General features: G+C 48.5%; 1 protein-coding gene across 1 annotated transcript in view; it reads left to right on the forward strand.

Moving 5' to 3' along the window:
• The window catches only part of NCAN (neurocan), a 53,715-nt gene that overhangs the window by 18,071 nt on the left and 15,503 nt on the right, over positions 1-20,141 (forward strand). Inside the window, exons 3-7 of the mRNA XM_033136863.1 lie at positions 5,669-6,070; positions 7,385-7,559; positions 9,349-9,476; positions 12,448-12,741; positions 15,489-16,520. Coding sequence (XP_032992754.1) covers positions 5,669-6,070; positions 7,385-7,559; positions 9,349-9,476; positions 12,448-12,741; positions 15,489-16,520 — 2,031 coding nt within the window. The remainder of the gene's footprint in view (positions 1-5,668; positions 6,071-7,384; positions 7,560-9,348; positions 9,477-12,447; positions 12,742-15,488; positions 16,521-20,141) is intronic.

The following is a 20,141-nucleotide window of genomic DNA, read 5'->3' on the forward strand; positions in this document are numbered from 1 at the left end:
ATCTTGCTCCTTCTTGTCTTACAGACAAGAAAATAAGGAGTGGCAGCCAAATCAGGCCAAATACCCTTAAGAACCTGGGAAATGAGATAGACTGCCCCTGGACTTGGAGGCTCCACAAGGCCCTGGCTGCTGGATCAGGGCAATGGTCCATCTAGTCCAGCCTCCTGTTCTCGCAGTGGCCAAGAAGGTGCCCCCAAGGGAAGCCCACAAACAGGAGCCAGGCACAGGAGCCCACTCCCGTCCCATGGTTTGCAGCAACTGGGATTCAGAAGCACAGCTGCCCCAACTGTGGAGGCAGAGCAGAGCCGCCAATAGCCCCCTGCTAACTGAGTTAATCCCCTCCTTTTTTAAAGCCATCCCAGTTGGTGGTGGCCCTCGCCGCCTCCTGCAGCAGGGAGTTCCATAGTTGTGCCGTATGAAGAAGTTCTTTCTTTATCCATCCTGACTCTCCCAACGTTCCACTCTTAGGAGAGAGGGAGAAGGACTTTTCTCCACCCGCTCTCTCCCTGCCGTGCACAATGTAACTCTGCTTTCTCTCCTCTGTCCTGAATCTTCCAACGTTCGCCTTCATTGGATGTCCATGAGTTCTAGGGTTAGGAGTTCTAGTTTCCTCTATGGCTGCTATGCAGAATTTTATAAATTTCTATCCTATTGCCCTTTACTCACCTTTACTTTCAGCTAAAAAGTCCCAAACACTGCAGAAGCCTTTCCTCCTAGGAGAGATCTTATAAACCCTCCGACATTTCTATGATGAAAACAGAATCATACAATAGTAGAATCGTAGAGTTGGAAGGGACCCGAGAGTCATCTAGTCCAACCCCCTGCAATGCAGGAATCTCAGCTAAAACATCCATGATAGGAATATTTTATATAATTATAATAATAATTATTATTTTTAATACGGACATCCTATTCGATACAACAATAATTTTATTACACCCTGCTCATCTGACTGGGTTGCCCCAGACACTCTGGGTGGCTCCCAACATATTGTATATAAAAACACAATAAAACATTAACCATTAAAAAACTTCCCTCTGCAGGGCTGCCTTCAGGTTGTCTAGTTACTTATCTCCTTGCCTTGGGGGTCGCATAACTCCAGACCCTCCAACATTTCTCCAGTAAAAATAGGGACACTGGGATGGTCTGGTTCTAGTGTTATGAGTTCCAGTTTCCTCTGTCCCCTTCTTTTACGCCTTGCACAATTTTATAAATTTCTATCAAGTCGACTCTTACAAGCCTAAGCCAAAAAGTTCCAAATGCTGCTGCAGCTTTTCCTCCTAGGGAGAGATCTTAGAGACAAGATCCTGCTTGGGAGCAGAAGCCGCAGCATGGTTGGGTTTGGGATAAGCTTGTAGTTGCAGGCAAGAATCTGGGATCTGTTTTCTGTCCCCCCCCCCAAACCCCACTGTAAACAAACAAGCGGCAAACGACCTGCCAGCCACGAGCATCAAATAATGTACGGGTAATTAAGTATTAATGGTAACTGGAAGACAAGCATGAATAAGGAATGATGCACAGGAGAATAGGAAAAAAAAGAATTTCAAATCCTCTGCCAAGTCGTGTCAGGCAGGGTGTTTCACCACCCCCCCCCTGCCATTCTGTGTCTGCACAGATCCAATATCTGGGCCAAAATTCTGACTTCCTGGCTTGACATTTATCCTCCCCACCCTAAAGGCAACAGCAGGGGTCAGCAATCTTTTTCAGTGGGGCGGTCCACCGTCAGTCAGACCCTGTGGGGGGGGCCGGACTATATTTTGAAGGGGGGGGGGGAAATGAACAAATTCCTATGCCCCACAAATAACCCAGAGATGCATTTTAAATAAAAGCACACATTCTACTCTAATAATAATAATAATAATTTTGTGCATTTTAAATAAAAGCACACATTCTACTCATGTAATAATAATAATAATAATATTTTATTTATACCCCGCCTTTCCTGATTTAAAAACCATGCTCAGGGCGGCTGACAGCAAATATAAAACATTGATTAAAAGCGGCTTTAAAAACAGCTTAAAAACAGCATAACATACAACATAAATGTAGCATCCATGTCAATAAAATTCAAAAAAACAGGGTCATTTTTTGGGGGGGGGGAAACCCAGTTCAGTAAACATCAAGCGATCGCCAGGGCTAACTGGTCAGGTTGGTCCTGCTAGGGCCAGCAAGGAGACCAGGGAAATGTTTAAATGTTGGGTTCCATAGAAAAAGGAAAGGGAAAAGGGAATGGAGGATCAGGCTGATTTATACTGAAGGCCAGGCGGAATATCTCTGTCTCACAGGCCCCGTGGAAGGAGATCAAGTCCTGCAGGGCCCTAGTCTTGTGGGACAGAGCATTCCACCAGGTCGGAGCCATCGCTGAAAAGGCCCTGGCCCAGAGATGCATTTTAAATAAAAGCACACATTCTACTCATGTAAAAACACGCTGATTCCTGGAATGTCCGTGGGTCGGATTGAGAAGGCGATTGGGCCGCATCCAGCCCCCGGGCCTTAGGTTGCCTACCCCTGGACAATAGGGTTATGTTGTGATGCCTCTTTGAGCAGCGAGGACTTGAGGAAGGGGACAAGCTCACAGCATCTCAGGGGAAGGCAGACACGACAGTGAGCCAGATGAACTAAGGGCAATGCCCTCCAACATTTCTCCGATGAAAATAGGAACACCTTATTCTACATCAGGAACCTTCTCCTGTAGACCTCGTGGGCACATCAACATTGGTCACCTTGAGCCAACTCCAAGCTCTCCGCTGAACCTGCCTCACAGGTTTGTTGTGAAGGGAAAATGTGCAAAGGAAGGGATTGTGTACAGCACCTTCCACAGATAAATGGAAGGAAATAGGATATAGGATTTGAGCTGCCTTGAGTCCCTTTCAGGGGAAAAAGCAGTGTGTGAAGAATAATAATAAACTGAGAATGATCAGGAACATGCTAGACAGAAAATTCTATTAAAGTCAGTGGGACTTAGTTCTGAGTGAAAATGCTTAGGATCGCAGTGCAAGGCAGCCCAGTCTTGACCAAGCTACCTGGGAGTAAGCTCTGCTGAATACAATGGGCCGTACTTCTGAGTAGACAGGGCAAGGCTTCATTTGCAATAAAGGAATCAACACTCCACGTTTCCTAAGAAATGAGTGGCTGCGGAAACATTGCAATTAAAGAATTTAACGTGGATTGGTGACATTTTCTTCCCAAAAATATAGGAAGGGCTTCGTACGCCAGCTTCACCGTTCCCTTCATTTGGCACAGGGATTTCATTTTCTGTATAAACAGGATTCTGTTTCTGCACCTTCACACAAACCACTTTGAGACATGGAGGAAAAGGGAAGCCGGGACATTCCGGGATCAAATCAGAAACCGGGGTGGCTTCTGTAATTCCAGGACTGTCCCTGGAAAATTGGGACACTGGGAGGGTAAGAAATGGTCTGGCTTGCCAAAAACCACATGGGTCTTTTTCAGCCTAACCTGCCTTGCTGTGTTGCTGTGATTCCCGCATTGCAGGGGGCTGGACTAGATGACCCTCGGGGGTCCCTTCCGACTGCACAATTCTATGTTTCTATGATAGGATGCTGGATTAGATGGGCCCCCTTAGGCCTGATCCAGCAGAGGTCTTCTTGCATTCTCATGGAAGGCCAAACCACTTACTATGTTTTTGTTTATAAAAGTGTTTGTATACCGCTCTCTCTCTCTCTCTATCTCTCTCTCTCTCTCACACACACACACACACAAAAGCTGTTTACAGCAATAAAAACCCCACACAATAAAACCATCAAAAAGTTAAGATCAATTAACCACATTGCAGAATGACACATCCTTAATTGCCATGGAGGAAATTTGCGGGAGATCTGGAGCCGTGCTAACCATTGCATGGCACAGCCTTCCCTTTCCTTCATGGGGCACCTAGCAGCCGAGTGTCAGGATGCATGTGAGAATCCCTGGAGTGCAGTTTCAGTAACTCAGCTTCCTAGCCTGGGCTTTGAAAAACAGGGTACTGAGCTGCCCTTATTGCTTGTAAAAAGGGCAGCAGAACCTGGATGGTCCCAGGGAGCCAAGCTCTCTGGTTCATCTTGGCATCAGGACTCTCCATTCAATTTCCTTTTGTTTCTCCTCCTCCCTCTTTTTTAACTCCCTCCCCCCTTCCTGGCTACCCTCCCCCTCATCCTATAATTGGGTCCAGCTGGCTGCAGCAGAAAATCAATGCTCAGAATGAGCAAGGGTGTCCGTCGCAGCCACGGAGATGATTAATTTCACCGGTAGCAAAGTCCACAGAGCGGTGCTTTTCATTGCTGTGAAAAATTCCCTTCTGTGACCAGTTAAGGCAGCCTTCTCTGGCCCACTGTCCTCCAGGCAGTGTGGGGAATGCCTTTTCTTGGGAGTGTGAAAGCCAGTCTCCCTCCAGATTGATGGGGATGGATTGAGGATTAAATCTGCAAATTAAAATTTAAACTTCCTGTCCCACCTGGGTGGGAGAAATATGAGAGTAGAATAATAGAACTGTTGAGCTGGAAAGGGACCCTGGGGATAATCTGGTCCAACCCTCTGCAATGCAGAAATATGCAGCTGTCCCATACAGGGATTGAACCTGCAACCTTGACATCATTCCTGCTTGGCAGGGGGTTGGACTGGATGACCCTTGTGGTCTCTTCCAACTCTATGATTCTATGAACATGCTCTAACCAAATGAGCGAAACAGGCTATGAAGCCCTTTTAGCACAGTAAAAACACTTGTGTGCTTTTGCAGCTTGTTGGAAGCAAGGAATTAGGCAATTGTGCCTTTTTACCCCTCTATTTGTGGTCTGCTCACCTCCCCTTCTCTGTCCCTGTTGCTAAGAATGCATCACATGTTTTAGTAACGAAAAGCAAAAAAACTTTACTTACATTTCAATGCAGGCAGCAAATACATCAAAGTACCATGCAGGTGAAAATATCTTTTCGTTACAAAATACCAAATTGGTTTTCTTTTTCTTTTCTTTTTTATATATAATTTTTATTTATTTCCATTTAATAATATACGTTCACATCATTACAATCCACTTTACGTCCCCGGCTCTTTAGAGCCTATCAACTTCCTTCCCTCCTACCTCATGGCTTTCCAAACTAATCTTTATATCATTGCATTTGTACATTTCCCAATTCTAATTACACTCATTACAAAATTGTAAGCCATTACAGACAGGGTTGTCTGAAGACTTGTAATGAGAAGTTTCCTACCTTTCTATATTTATTTAAATTTTGAGTTATTTTGTAATTTCCAAATTGGTTTTCAAAAGGGAGTCCAAAAACCTATTGATTTTAGCTGACCTGTTCCAAGCATGACTTAGCTGGAGCCAGCAGGGTGTAATTGTTAGAGCATTGGACTAGGAACTGGGAGACCAGGGTTTGAATCCCCACTGTGCCATGAAGCTTGGGGTTAGGGTGACCTACCTCTCCCAGCCCAACCTACCTCGCAGGGCTGTTGCAGGGACTAGATGAGGACCAAGAGCTGGGAGAGAGCAGGGTTTGAATCCCAGCTTGCTGGGTGACTTTGGGGACCAGTCGCTGCCTCTCCCAGCCTCACTTTCCTTGCAGGGTTATTGCTGGGAGCGGGAGAGAGAATGACGCATGCCACCTTGAGCTCCCCAGAGAAAAAGGCGGCACAGGAATGCCACGAAACAAACCCATCTTTTCTGTGCAGGCTCCCAAGACAATGCGAAGGTGATCCACATCAACAAAGTCCACCACCAGCCCCTCCGGGTTGGCCTGGCGGAGCCCATCGCCCTGCCCTGCCTCTTCCTCCTGCAGCTGCCCACCTCCCTGGGGCCCAACGCACCGCCTGACCCCCCTCGGATCAAGTGGAGCAAGGTCCAGTCAGCCTCGGGGCAGCCGGAGGATGTCCCCATCCTGGTGGCCAAGGACGACGTGGTGAAGGTTTCCAAAGGCTATGAGGGGAGGGTCTCTCTGCCCGGCTACCCCTCCCGGCGCCACAATGCCACCCTGCTGCTCTCAGCCGCCCGAGCCAGCGACGCCGGGCTCTACCGTTGTGAGGTGGTAGCAGGGATCCACGACGAGCAGGACCTGGTGCCCCTGGAAGTCACAGGTGAGAAGCATCTGCAGTGGCAGTGCATTCTTAAAATAATAATAATAATAATACTTGTATTGAAAGGATTTCAATTATAAGGAAATAAAGTGATACAAAGGGGGGAAAGTGAGGGGGGAGAACAAATAGGTCTATAAGAAAAAGAGAGAAACAAGAATGCAAAGTAATAAACTCCCATAGATTTTTATATAAATTGATATGGTGTTATTATCCTAATACCTATGTTAGATGTTAATACCCTACTACATTCTGTAAAAGCTCATTCCAGATGTTGTCATATTTGTCCGAACAAAGTCTACGTCTGTAAGCAGTCCATTCATAAGTTGCAAGTGTTGTCATATTGTCAGTCCATTGATTAAGCGGTATCATATCTTTATTTTTCCAATTCTTCAGTTTCAGTCTCTTGGCCACCATTAGGGCGCATAGAATCCATTTCCACTGTCCCATTGTTAATTTCCATAAAACAGGTACATTGTTCAAATGAATATTCTCTGCTGAAAGATTTAACTTTTTCCAGTAGCAGCGGATTCTTCAGAGGGAGTTTTGGTCCTGGTCTTGCCTGTTTGAAACGAGGCTGGTCTCTTCAGCGAGCAGGGCCTTTTCAGTAGTGGCACCTCCACAGCTCCTCAAGGGGGGTCTGATGTCATGGACTGGTTGGATGCAGAATCATGGTGGGAGGAACCAGCTGGGGAACCCCCAAGGGAAGAAGGCTCAGAGCCCAGGGAGGGGTGGTGGGACAGCGATGAGTGGTCAGAGGGAGAAGAAGGAGAAGCCTGGGAGGAGGAGGTGTCAGGAACTGAAGAGGTAACAGGGCTTAGCGAGTGGGGAGAGTCTGTGGCAGAGGGAAATCCAGAATCAGAGGCAGAAGCTGAAGCGGGAGAAGAGGAGGGAGGCCTGGAGGAGAGAGAGAAGAGGCTGGTGAAGAGTCACGGGTGTCTCCCCCTCCTGCTGCAACAAGCTCTCCTCCTCCCTCTGAATGAGGAGAGGCATGAAAAGAGAGGAGGAGAGGTTGACTGCATGCAGGCATAGTCTCTGATTGCTTGGGGAAAGTGCTGGAGGGGAGAGGATTTAGACGGCTGTGGGGAGGCACGGACCTTCAGTCTCGGCAACTGCTTCATGGGAGCAAGACCTACCGGGGATGAGCGGCTGTGCTGATTAGGCCTGATGTTCAGCCAAGTCTGTGCAGATTGTGTTTTTGCTAATAAAGAGTTAACTCCAACTTGAACAGTGTGATTTACTGCTGGCCACGAAGGTCCTCAAGATAGGTGCCTAGGAATTTTACACCCTCTTGTGCCCATTTCCTTGCTTGCCCAGGTGTGGTTTTCCACTACCGAGCTGCCAGCAACCGCTATGCGCTGACCTTCCCAGAGGCCCAGAAGGCATGCGAGGAGAACTCGGCGGTCATCGCCTCCCCTGACCACCTCCAAGTGGCCTTCGAGGATGGCTATGACAACTGCGATGCAGGGTGGCTCTCTGACCGCACCGTCAGGTACATACATGGAGAAGGCATCTGCCACCGTTCTCTGATTTATAAGGAGCAAACCTGATTTTCTGTCTCAATACCTCCCCCAGTTAATACGTCAATTTGTCCCCCCATTTAGGACAGCTTTAAAAGGGAGAAGGAATATAAAAATTCCTAGGTTGTCAGTAGCTACCTGTGGGTGGCTTCTGCACTTTGGAACTCGCTGGCTCTTGATATCAGGCAGGCGAATATTTGCTTAAAACATTTTTGGTTAGGCAAGTCTGCCCAGATATCTTGACTGTTGATGCTGCTTTAGTTTTTTGAGGGTTTCGGTTTTTCCTGGTTGCTTCATTCTTTTTGTAAACCGCTTTGAGGTTGTTATTTTTACATGAGAGAAAACCCCCAAGCGATAGATCCATTTAATAAATAGGTCCATTAAATAAATGGATTGATAAATTAAAAATAAAAATAAACGAGGGAGCTACATCACCTCCAGCATCAGAGGCAGTCTATCTTTGAATCCCTGTTCCTGGAAACGCCAAGAGGGGAGTCTTACTGCTGTTCTCACATCCTGTTTATGGCGTTCCCATTGGGACCCCTGGTGGGCCCCTGTGAGAGCAGCAAGCTGGACTAGGTGGGCCACTGATCCAGCAGGTGCTTTTCTCATTTTCTTACAGCAGTCTAATAAAGTGAGAAACAGTCTAATAAAGCTCTGGTTCTAAGATGCAACCTTTCCAGACCCTCAATGGACTATCCTGGATTTAAAGAAGCCGTTTCAGTTTCTGATTTGATCCCGGAATGTCCCGCTTTTCCTTAGGATGTCCCTATTTTCACCCGAGAAATGTTGGAGGGTCTGGAGTTATGCGACTCCCCAGCCAAGGAGATATGTAAATCACAACCTTTAGAAGACATCTGATGGCAGCCCTGTATAGGGAATTTGTTTAACAGTTAATGTTTTATTATGTTTTTATATACAGGTGAAACTCGAAAAATTGGAATATCATTTAAAGGTTCATTTCTTTCAGTAATTCAACTCAAAAGGTGAAACTAATATATGAGATGGACTCATGACATGCAAAGCGAGATATGCCAAGCCTTTATTTGTTATAATTGTGATGATTATGGTGTACAGCTGATGAGAACCCCAAATTCACAATTTCAACTTTGGGGTTTTCATCAGCTGTATGCCATAACCATCACAATTATAACAAGCAAAGGCTTGACATCTCTCGCTTTGCATGTCATGAGTCTATCTCATATATTAAACTCCAGAAGCTAATGAAAACAATTGCTTGCATAAATGGACTTTTCCATGATATTCTAATTTTTTGAGTTTCACCGGTATGTTGGAAGCCTGCAACATATTATGCCACTCACCTGACTGGGTTGCCCCAGCCGCTCTGAGCAGCTCCCCGCAAAAAGGAAGAAGCAAAACCACAACACAACACCACACATTAAAAACTCCCCTGAACAGGAAAATAGGATGCCCCTGTTTTCATCGGAGAAACATTGGAGAGTGTGCCTTTCTTTTGTGGCTTCCAAGAGGGGGAAACAAATAGGGACCCTTTGCTGAGTAATTTTGATACATGCTGATACCAAGGTGGGCTCCCTGTCATGCCTCCCACCCCCCATTTCCCTCCCCCCCACCCCCTGCTTTTCCCCGGGTTTCCCCCTTGCTCTGTTCTTCCACCCTCCCTTCAAAGGCATTCCAGCTGCTGGAGCTCCATCCAACCAGCTCTTTTCCTTTGGCAAAGGATTCTGCTCCCCCTCCGTCTTCCCTCCCATCCAATGCTCCCCCTGCTCCTTCCTGGCACAGGTACCCCATCACCCTCTCGAGGCCCGGCTGCTACGGGGATCGCAACACTCTCCCGGGAGTCCGGAGCTATGGGGAGCGGGATGCTGCGGAGGCCTATGATGTCTACTGCTATTCGAAAGAGCTTCGGGGTGAGTACGGCCCGTGTAAAGGGGGCAGAGGGTGAGATATACGCAGCCAGCACTTTGGGAAACAGAAACACAGCCGTCCTTTGAAATCTGGACCTCTCTGAATTTTGCAACACAGTTTCTTGGTCAAGCAATGCGTTCTCCCCGGAGCAAGCCCCATTGAAGTTAATGGACCTCTAAGATAACCATGCCCATTATGCTTGAAAACCATGAGGCCTAGAATCTTACTTTGGGTTGTTCCCAGCTAACCCTGCTCAGAGCAATCCTGCTCATTGTTTTCACCTTATTCATTTACCATTATTTCTTTTGTGCATTTATAGCATACTTTTCCTCCTAGCAGCTCAAAGCGGCATATGTCGTTCTCTCGCCACAACAACCCAGTCAGGCAGGCTAGGCTGAGAGGCAGTGACATTACTAGTCTGACACTCTACCCACTAGACCACCGCTGCCTCTTCAGTGCTAACGTCCGGCATCAGGCAAGAGAAATAAATTTATGGGTCCAGATTTCTCCTTCAAGACCTTGTGGGGGGCCCTGGAAAAAAAGTGAACAAATTCCTATGGCCCACAAATAACCCAGAGATGCATCTTAAATAAAAGGACACATTCTACTCATGTAAAAACACGCTGACTGTCCATGGGCCGCATTTAGAAGCCGTAGTTTGGGGATCCCTGGCTTAGACCATGGTGCTGATAACGCCAAGGTTGCAGGTTCAATCCCTGTATGGGACAGCTGCATATTCCTGCATTGCAGGGGGTTGGACTAGATGATCCTCAGGGTCCCTTCCAACTCTACAATTCTATGATTATGCCAAATAACCTCCCCAAAGGGAAACAGGCTATTCCTGGGATAGCTCAGTTGATAGATCATGTGACTCTTAATCTCAGGGTCATGGGTTCAAACCCCACATTGGGCAAAAGATTCCTGCATAACAATAATAATTCAAATATAAACATGCATGGAGTGGATAGATATTAGCTTTTCTCCATTTCTCGTAATGCCAGAACTCGTGGACACCCAACGAAGCTGAATGTTGGAAGGCCCTTGTGGTCCCTTCCAACTCTATGATTCTATGATTCTAAGAAGAAAGGTTCCCAGACAGCCAAGCCGTGTTTCTGAAAACAGCCCGAGAAGATTTTAATCCTCAGCCTCTTTAGAAATAAAGCACACATGCAAACCCGAGGGAACGCTGATGGATCGTTGCCTGGGGTTGATCCTCAGTCACGATGAGCAGAAACGGCCCATTTCAACAGCCCGAGACAGCTTTGCTAATGAAATGAAAGGCACCATCAAAAAACCATCGCAGGCTTCTCCCGAGATCCCGGAGGGGGAATCGCGAGCAGGCATCGCTTTGATAAATTGGCCACGCTCGAGTTCCTCTTTGTCTCCGCTGGAGAAAGGGAACAACCGAACAAAAGGGTAACTTATCCTGTCTTGGCTTTGTTCCTTAAGTAATGATGGTTGTTTAAGAAACATAGAAACCTCAGAGCCTGGCAGAAGCCTCTCTGAAGCTCAGTCGAGGCCGCCAGAGGGTGAAGGTGGGGGTCACCCTGGGCCCTCACCCTGCGCAACTTTGCTGCCAGCCAAAATGATCAAGGGGATGGAGCGACTCCAGAAAGGTTGCAGAAAGGTTTGGGACTTTTAAGTTCCAAGAAAAAGCGAACGAGAGGAGACAGGAGAGAAGTTTGTAAAATGATGCGTGGCTTGGAGAGAGTAGATGGAGAAGGGCTTCTCTTCCCTTCCTTGTGGCACGAAGAACTTGTGGGCATCCATTGAAGCTGAACATTGTGAGATTCCGGACAGATAAAAGGAAACGACTCCTTCATGCAGCACAGAGTTAAACTCTGGAACTCCCTCCCACAGGAAGCAGCGATGGCCACCAACCTGGATGGATTTAAAAGAGGAGTGGACCCATTCAGGGAGGAGGAAGCTGTCTCCATTAGCTGGGATTCCTGCATTGCAGAGTTTTGGGCTAGATGACGCCAGGTGTCCCTTCCAACTCTACAATTCTGTGATCCTATGATTCCCAAAGGAGACCAGAGGAGCCAACCTGTATATAACATATACAACTCGGTTAGAGCATGGTGCTGGTAACACCAGGGTCGTAGGTTCGATCCCCGCATTGGACAGCTTCATGTTCCTACATATCTGGGAGGTGGACTCGATGACGTTCAGGGTCCCTTCCAGCTCTGTGATATAAGTGCATAAACTCAGACCGTTCAGTGTGGCAGCACCAGCTCTCTGCCCATCGACATCAAGCAGCACCTTCCCTGTATTCTTTTTGGCACCTGCTAAAAGGATTCTTGTTTGGACAAGTCTGCCCAGATGCTTTAGAAAATTGACGTGGACTTTAACCTGTCTGGGAATTTCAACTTTTTGTATGTTTATTCTTCTTCATCGTCAACATTATCGTATTTCAAACTGATTTTTTTATTAAAGTTTTCACAACACACTCAAGTAATACCTAGGACAAATAGAATGGGGAAAAAAAACAAGAAAGAGAGGGAAGAGAGAAAGAGAACAAGAAAAGAAAGGGGAAAGGAGGAGGGGAGAAGAGAGAGATAAGAAACACCAAAGATAAAGGGGGGGGCTGCTTCTATCCTCCTCCTGCTATTTTACATTAGAAAAAGGACTATGTTAGTGTCCAACTTCTCCAATTTCTGTTAAGCCACATTTCTTTTTAATCAAAGTGTTGCCGCATCATTCACTTCTTCTCCCAACAAAAAGTCCAAGAGGGAACCTCAAATTGTTATTGTTAACAATAATTAGCTGTACCTCCACTCATTCCCATCATAATTCCTCTGCATTGTATAATAATAGTATGTTCCAAACTGTTTTCCTGATAACTATTGTTTTAAGTTTCTGCAAACCGCTTTGAGTGGTTTGTTTGAGGGGATTTTTAGGGGGGGGCAGTCAAGTGGTGTATATATGAAATAGCAATGCAGTTTAAACTTTTTTTTCATTTCCGGCTTTCAGGAAAGGTGTTCTATGCCTCCAGCCCCGGACGGCTGACATTTCAGACGGCTCAAAAGCACTGCCTGAGTCGAGGCGCCCGGCTGGCCACCGCAGGGCAGCTCTACCTCGCTTGGAGGGAGGGGCTTGACCAGTGCGACCCGGGATGGCTGGCTGATGGAAGCGTCCGCTACCCTATCCAGATCCCGCGGAAGAAGTGTGGAGGGGACGAACCTGGCGTCCGGACGGTCTACCAGTTCCCAAACCGGACGGGCTTCCCAGAACCAGCTTCCAAGTTCGATGCTTACTGCTACAAAGGTTGGATCGATTGGTTGAGTTTAAGTTATATGGAGCTTTTCCCGCAGCTTGTGGCAAACTCTGAGAAAAATCGAAATACAGAGCAGTGGAAATGCAAATACTGATTTGCTCTTTGTTGAACAACTCTGTCGTCACTTTGGCATTGTTTCAGTTCCCTCCTTTCAATGAAATGGTGGTGCTTGAAGGATATTCAGGGTAGACGAAAGGTAGCCCTTGTCCACACACTTCTCACTCCCACAAGAGGCAGCAGTGTCTGGGCTGAATGACGGGGGGTGGAGATGTTCCTTCCAAGTATACAGGGCTGAGGCCATTTAAGGCTTTAATGGTCAGCACCAACACTTTGAATTCTGCCCAGAAATGTACTGGGAGCCAATGTAGGTCTTTCAGCACCGGTGTTATATGGTCCTGGCAGCCACTCTTAGTCACCAGTCTGGCTGCTGTCTTCTGGATTATAGTTGTCGTTTCCCAGTCACTTTCCAAGGTAGCCCCACGTAGAGCGCATTGCAGTAGTCCAAGCAGGAGATAACCAGGGCATTCACTACTCTGGCAAGACAGGGAGCAGGTATGCTGGGTCTCAGATGGAGCTGGTAGACAACTGCCTTGGACACAGAATAGACCTGCACCTCTATGGACAGCTGTGAGTCCAAAATGACCCCCAGGCTGTGCACCTGGTCCTCTAGAGGCACAGTTACTCCATTCAGGAACAAGGAGTCCCCCACACCTGCCCACCCCCTGTCCCACAGAAGCAGAACTTCTGTCTTGCTGGGATTCAACCTCAATCTGTTGGCCGCTATCCATCCTTCAACCGCCTCCAGACACTCACACAGGACCTTCGTCAATGGTTCTGATTTAAAGGAGAGGTAGAGCTGGGTATCATCCGCATATCAGTGAACCCCCAGCCCAAACCACTCCCAGCAAAGTAATTTTATGAAAACCTTCTTGCTAGACAGGGGATGGGAGAAGGCAGAGACTTCCCACACTCAAATCCTGCGTGCTGCAGTGGAGTTGCCGCCCCCCCCCCCGCCCGTAGCCCACCGTCTCCCCCCTCCCTGCAGCCGCTCCTCTTTGAGGTGACACAATTTAAGGTGCAATCATTCCAGACGCATTTGGAGCTGGGAGGTGGTCAGGGGACGGTGGGATGCAATTTTCTTCTCGTCGGCCCAAGTGACTGCAGAAGTTGCCTTTGGCGATGCTGGCTGATTTATGAGCACACCCTTGGCATGAGGCAGAGCATAAAATGGCATTTCCAAACTCCCTTCCTTTTAATAAAACAAAGTGCCTGTACTTGTATAGCAGTCATATGGGGGGAGCCAGCCAGGGCCTGAGGGGTGGGCAGGGGTGTGTGAGCATCGTAAATCCAGGTCTTCCCTGTTCTCAGCGTCTCTATATCTTGCCTGTTCTCACAGCTAATTAACAGGAGATATAGAATCAGAACCGTAGAGTTGAAAGGGACCCCCAAGGGTCATCTAGTCCAACCCTCTGCAACACAAGAATCAATTTGGAGAGGGAGAATTCTGCATGGCATGGAGAAAGTGGAGAACTTTCCTCCCTCTCTCCTATCACTTGAACTCATGAGCATCCAGTGAAGCTGAATGTTGAAAGTTTCAGGACAGATAAAAGGAAAGGTTTATTCACACAGCGCAGCGGGAGGCAGCAATGGGCACCAATTTGGAAGGCTTTAAAAGAGGATTGGAGAAGCAGAGGGCTATCAATGGCTACTAGCCGGCCTCCACAATAGGAGGCCGGAATGCTTCCAAATACCAGTTTCTGGAACTGCAGGAAGGGAAAGTCCTGCTCTTGTGGTCAGATCCTGCTTGCTGGTTTCCCACAGGCATCTGGTTGGCCACTGGACTAGATGGGCCAATGGCCTGATCCAACAGGCTTTCCTTACATTCTTCTGTTCTCACACAAAACCTCCATGTTCAGGAACAATCTACCTCTGTTGCCGGAGGAGTTCTGAGGTGGCTGTTGCCTCCATCCCCGCTTGTGGGCTTCCCATTGGAGCATCTGATGGGCCGCCGATCTTGGGGCCTGACCTAGGATGGCAATTCTTATGCACTAAATGCCTCAGAGGGCAGGAGGTTATGGCTAGGGAGATGAAACATTTTCAAGGCTCTGGGAAAGTTAGAATGGAGTATCTGTAAAGGCAGATGTTTTCTTGAGCAGGAACTCAGGGGAACTGACTTCCCCTACCTTTTTAAAATAAAGTAAGTATTATTATTTGGGGGGCTGGGAGCTGGGATGAATATATGCCTGATCCTAAAATCCATCTGTACTCAGTAAAGTTGTGGCCATTTCTAATCCATATATACTGGTTCCTTGGTTTACAAACTTAATCCGTTCCAGAAGTCCGTTCTTAAACCAACCGCTCTTAAACCAAGGCGCGCTTTCCCTAATGAGGCCTCCCACCGCCGGTACCCTTCCACCGTTCGGTTTCCGTTCTTAGACCAAGGTAAAGTTCGCAAACCGGGACACTACTTCCAGTTTTGTGGAGTTCGTAAACCGAATACTTTGTAAACTGGGCTGTTCTTAAACCGAGGTACCACTGTATTTGTCTGCTGGGTTTATTAATCACATCTTACCTTTAGCCGCTGCCTGGGGGGGTGGGGTGGCACTGCACCTGGACCCGCAAGAAAAACAAACAAACTTTGTGATGAGTTCCTTCACCTTTTTTCCAGAAAAAAGGCACTGCATAAAGGTCAGCCTCAAACCAAAGTGGTCTAATACCTCTTTTCTTCTCCTTCCAGCTTGGCAGCCGCCCACTAAACCAGACCCAGCTGCACTGGGGGTCGACCACGGCCAGGTGGCTCGGGAGCCCATGGATCAGGACTCTGAGGGGAGCCAGGATCCAGGCATCGAGAACGTCTTGGTGGAGCACGACTCCCACCTGCCGCTGCTGAACGAGCTTTTCCCCAAGGAGAACGACGATGCCGTCATGTCGGGAGACTCGAAAGAGCTCTCGAAGGATCCCTACGGCCCCTCGCAGAAGGCCGCCATCCCGTTCCTGGAGGAGGACGAGCAGCTCCAGCTGGTGACGGCTTTCCCGGCTGGGTCTGTGGATCCGTGGGAGGAGAGGGCGGCACCAGCACCAAAGGCAACACCCTTGGATTTGGAGGGTCGCGCATCTACAAGACCATTCACCGTCTCCATCCCGGGTGGGGCGAATGGTGGACACCTGTTGGATACAGCTGACCAAACTCCGGTTGGTGAGATGAAGGAGCATGGCAATGGCGAGATGAGCGTTGGCAAAGAGTCGGCCGATGCCGGTCCAACCATCACCAAGTCCCCTCCTCCGGAAGAATCTGATGATGGCTTACCGGCTGAGGAGGTTGCCCGTCCAACCTCTCCAACTTGGCTGCATGGAACCGCAGAAGGGAGCACCTCACTCAGCCCCCAGCCCCCGTTCCGGACCCACATCCCCAAGGGGCGTCCGACCTCAGCCCTCCCCCCGGTGCCTCACGGAGGCCGCCTCTTTGGCACTGAGGCTCCTCCGGCTCCTGCTGGCCTCCCCGAATCTACCCGAAAGAGCATTTACTCTGGGCTGAACGGGCGCTACTTCCAGAGACGGCGAGAGGAAGGAGGAGACGGTGGCGGCAGCCAGCCGAGCATCGACAGGGGAGGCAGCACCGCAGTGCCCACGACTCTCTCTGTCCTGGCACTGGCAGTGCGCACGATGGCAGACAACTCCATCGAGGCGACCGCGAGGGAGGCACCGAGCCCTGCCTCTGTTCTACGGGGCGAGGTAGTCTACGCCTTCTCCAACGAAGTGGAAGGGAACGGTAAGCGAATCTCCAGATCCGTTTTCATTTCAGTCAAACCCACAGCTTGTGCTCTGAAGGTGCAATGAGTCACATTCAAGGTGACGTGTGCATGGTTCACCCTTGCCACCTCACAACAGCCCTGTGAGGAAGCTGCCCAGGGTGGGTGGGGCAACCCAGTCAGATAGGTGGGGTACAAATCATCGTCGTCATCCCTCAAGGTCGCCCAGGGAGCTTCCGTGGCTGAGGGGGGGGATTTGAACCCTGCTCTATCCCAGCTCCTAGCCCAGCCCCCTAGCTGCTATCCCACTCTCTCTCTCTCCACAGGTTATCCTCTCTCTGTTGCTCTCTTGGCCTGATCTACCCCACAGGATTGTTGTGAGGGCAACACAGGGCCCTCCTCAGGGCAGGGAGAACCTGTGATAATGCCAATGGGTGCCCAAAATCTGCCATCCCCTTTCACCACAGCCCCTTTCTCCTGCAAAAGTGGAACCTGCAGGAGGGGAAAGGACTCTTGTGCTGGTTCCTGGGGGATTTCCCACTGGAGCATTTGGTTGGCTGCTGTGATAACAGGATGCTGGACCTAGATGAGCCCCTTTGGCCTGATCCGACTGCTGCAGGGCTCTTCTTACGATTCCTAAGTGGAGCTTCCATGTGCAGAGTTGGTCTGCTGCAGAGCCGTGGAGAACAAGAATGGGTGAAGACTATTTGCTCTCCCATCCTATATGTGGGCTTCCCTTTGGGGCATGTGGTTGGCCCCCATGAGGACAGGATGCTAGAAGTTGGAAGGCCGCCTTTAGTTGAGATTCGTGCATGGATGACCCTCAGGGTCCCTTCCAACTCAACAATTCTGTGATTCTACGGCTGGGTGGGCTATTGGCCTTATCCTGCCACTGCGTGGCTCTTCTGACACCCTTAAACGAAACATTTGTGGCACTGTGCTAATTTATAGTAATTCAGGAAGCCTGCTCATAATATATCCACCTGATGAATCCCCCATGCTTAATTTCGCAGGGCTCAAATTTTATTAGCTTCTGTGGAGGCATCCCATAATAGTCAAGACTCCCCTTCATCCGCCTTGCCCTCTGCCTACCCTTTATCACCCCAGAAGCTCCCAATGCTGAGCCTGTCATTTCCTCCTCCCTCTCTCTCCCCCTCCCCCAAAAGACCTACCATCACCTTCAAAACGCCCGCAGTCCGCAGGCACAAAGTGGGCATTCTATGCCAATTAGAGCATGTTTGCATCTTGATGGGATGCACTTATGCATAATTTCCACTCAGAAAAAAAGCCTTAAAACCAATTAAGGAGGAAGCGTGTGTGTGTGTGTGTGTGTGTGTTCTCTGCAGGCGGAGTTATTTTGCAAATATGCATAATTTTGACACTCAGGGTTATGTGGAGAATTTGCCAAATTTTCCCAGGCGATGACACTCAAATTAAGAGAAAGTAGCCAGGCCACGAGCAGTCAGGGTGGGAAGGTGAGAAGGGCAAAATTCTCTAGGATCAGAGAGGGAAAGAGAGAAATCAAGCAGGGAGCATTCAGGAAAGTCTCACACCTTGCAATGATTCTACATTCAGGTAGGTTGCCGTGTTGGCCTGACACAGTCGAAATAAATAAAAATAAATAAAAAAATTGTTCAGTAGCACCTTAGAGACCCGTGTGGTTGTCTGTCTCCAAACACAGCTCCAACCCCGAGCCATGAGGTTTTATCGCCCTTCCAAGTCAGGGGTGTGGAAGATTCCCTGGATTCCAGTCCTTTTGCAGGAGGGAATATTGCTCCAGCTACCTGTAAGATTGTTTCAGAACCGATTATTGTTATTGGTGGCTTGAAAAAGGGGTGAGACACACCTGCAAAGGAGACTTATCCAGATAACAGCCAAGAGTCGCATCTAGTCCAGCCTCCTGTCCTCACAGAGACCAGCAAGATACCCCAAATGGGAAGCACCCAGCCCCCCAAGGAGGACCTGAGCACAAGAGTCCTCTCCCACTCCTGCAGTTTCCAGCAACAGGATTTCTGCCTGCAGCTGTCTAGCCATCAGGCCCTCTCCTCCATGAATTTCTTTAACCCTCTTCTAAAGCTGTCTGGGGTGGTGGCCATTCCTGCCTCCTGTGGAAGGGAGTTCCGTAGGGCTCCTCTCCCACCATTCAGCAGAAGCGTTTCCACTCCAGAGGCTGCTGCCCTCTCTTTCTCCAAAATCTTCTGAGGGCCAGGTGGCTGATGGAGGAGCCAGACGCAAGAGAAGCAGTTTTTGCTGTGGTTCCTGCATTGCAGGGGGGTGGACTAGAGATGAACCTCAGGGGACTTGCCAACTCTATGATTATTTGATTCCAGCCGTGCAACAATCACTTTTTTTGTAACTACTTCAGCCACACACACACACACACACACACACACACTTCTCCGTTCGTGAGTGAAAGGCATCATCAACTGCATACCCTCCAAATTTCTCTGAAGAAAAGAGGGACGTTCTATTCCATAATAATAATAATTATTATTAATACCCCACCCACTGCCCCAGCTACTCAGAAAATAGGGGCACTTGGAGGGGTGGTGGTCTGAGGCTGCAAAGCAAGGCCGGCAGGGTGTGTGAGCTGGTGGGAGTGACAGGAGCCCCAAAGAGAGAACTGGAGGGCCACGCTGGACCCCTGGGGTCTGAGGGCTCCATCACCTGCACCTGTGGTGCATAGGAACAACAACCAAAAAAACAAACCCCACCCGTCTAAGGATGCTATCTCATAAATCCCCCGCCCCCTGGAGCAGAAGAGGACCTCAGCAGCCAGGAGCAGCCTGCTAATGAGGAGGCAGTTGCCACGGCAACCACTCCAGAACGCTCCCTTGCATCAATCGTGGTGGGAGCCTTTTGTGACTGTACCACGGACAAACGGGTGGCTGGCATGTGGCAGGGGGAAGCAGAGAAGGTCAAAAAAGGAAGAGGCAATGTTTAGTGGGGGAAATTTGGTGTGTTCTATTTATTCTCCTTTTTTTGATTTTGCATATGTCTTAAGAATTTATTCAATTTCTATACCACCCTTTATCCAAAGATGTGTGACATTAAGGACATAATTTTTAATAATAATAATAATAATAATAATAATAATAATAATAATAGACATAATATACTGCTGCTGTTGCTGGCATCCATTTCATAGAATCATAGAGTTGGAAGAGACCACAAGGGCCATCCAGTCCAACCCCCTGCAAAGCAGGAAATTTCTTGAGAGACAATGGAGTGTGCCTCCAGGGGTGAAGTCACACCTCCCCGGGGCGCAAGCCTGGGCAGTGTGTCTGGAGGTCCTGGGCTGCCCAGACAAAAAGACCCCCCTCTTGGCCTCGCTGATGGGGTCCAAACATTCAGCCTCATTCAATGTCCACGGGTTCTAGTGTTATGAGAGATGGAGGAAAGCTTTCCTCTTTTTTTATAATTTTTAAATTAATTCTTCCAAATTATTCCATTCTTGCCTTCCCATCCATCCTTCCCTAGTTTTTTTTATTCCCCCTTAACAGCTGCATTAGAACATATCTGCATTTATTTTCTAAGCCCCCAAAATCCATCTTCTATTTTTCCATTGCTCATACCCCAAATCCTGCATATCTATATATATAAAAATGTAAAAGGTGAATGTTTGTGACCGATCGATCTTC

The sequence above is a fragment of the Lacerta agilis genome, chromosome 18 (genome assembly GCF_009819535.1).
Source record: "Lacerta agilis isolate rLacAgi1 chromosome 18, rLacAgi1.pri, whole genome shotgun sequence".
Lineage (NCBI taxonomy): Eukaryota > Metazoa > Chordata > Lepidosauria > Squamata > Lacertidae > Lacerta > Lacerta agilis.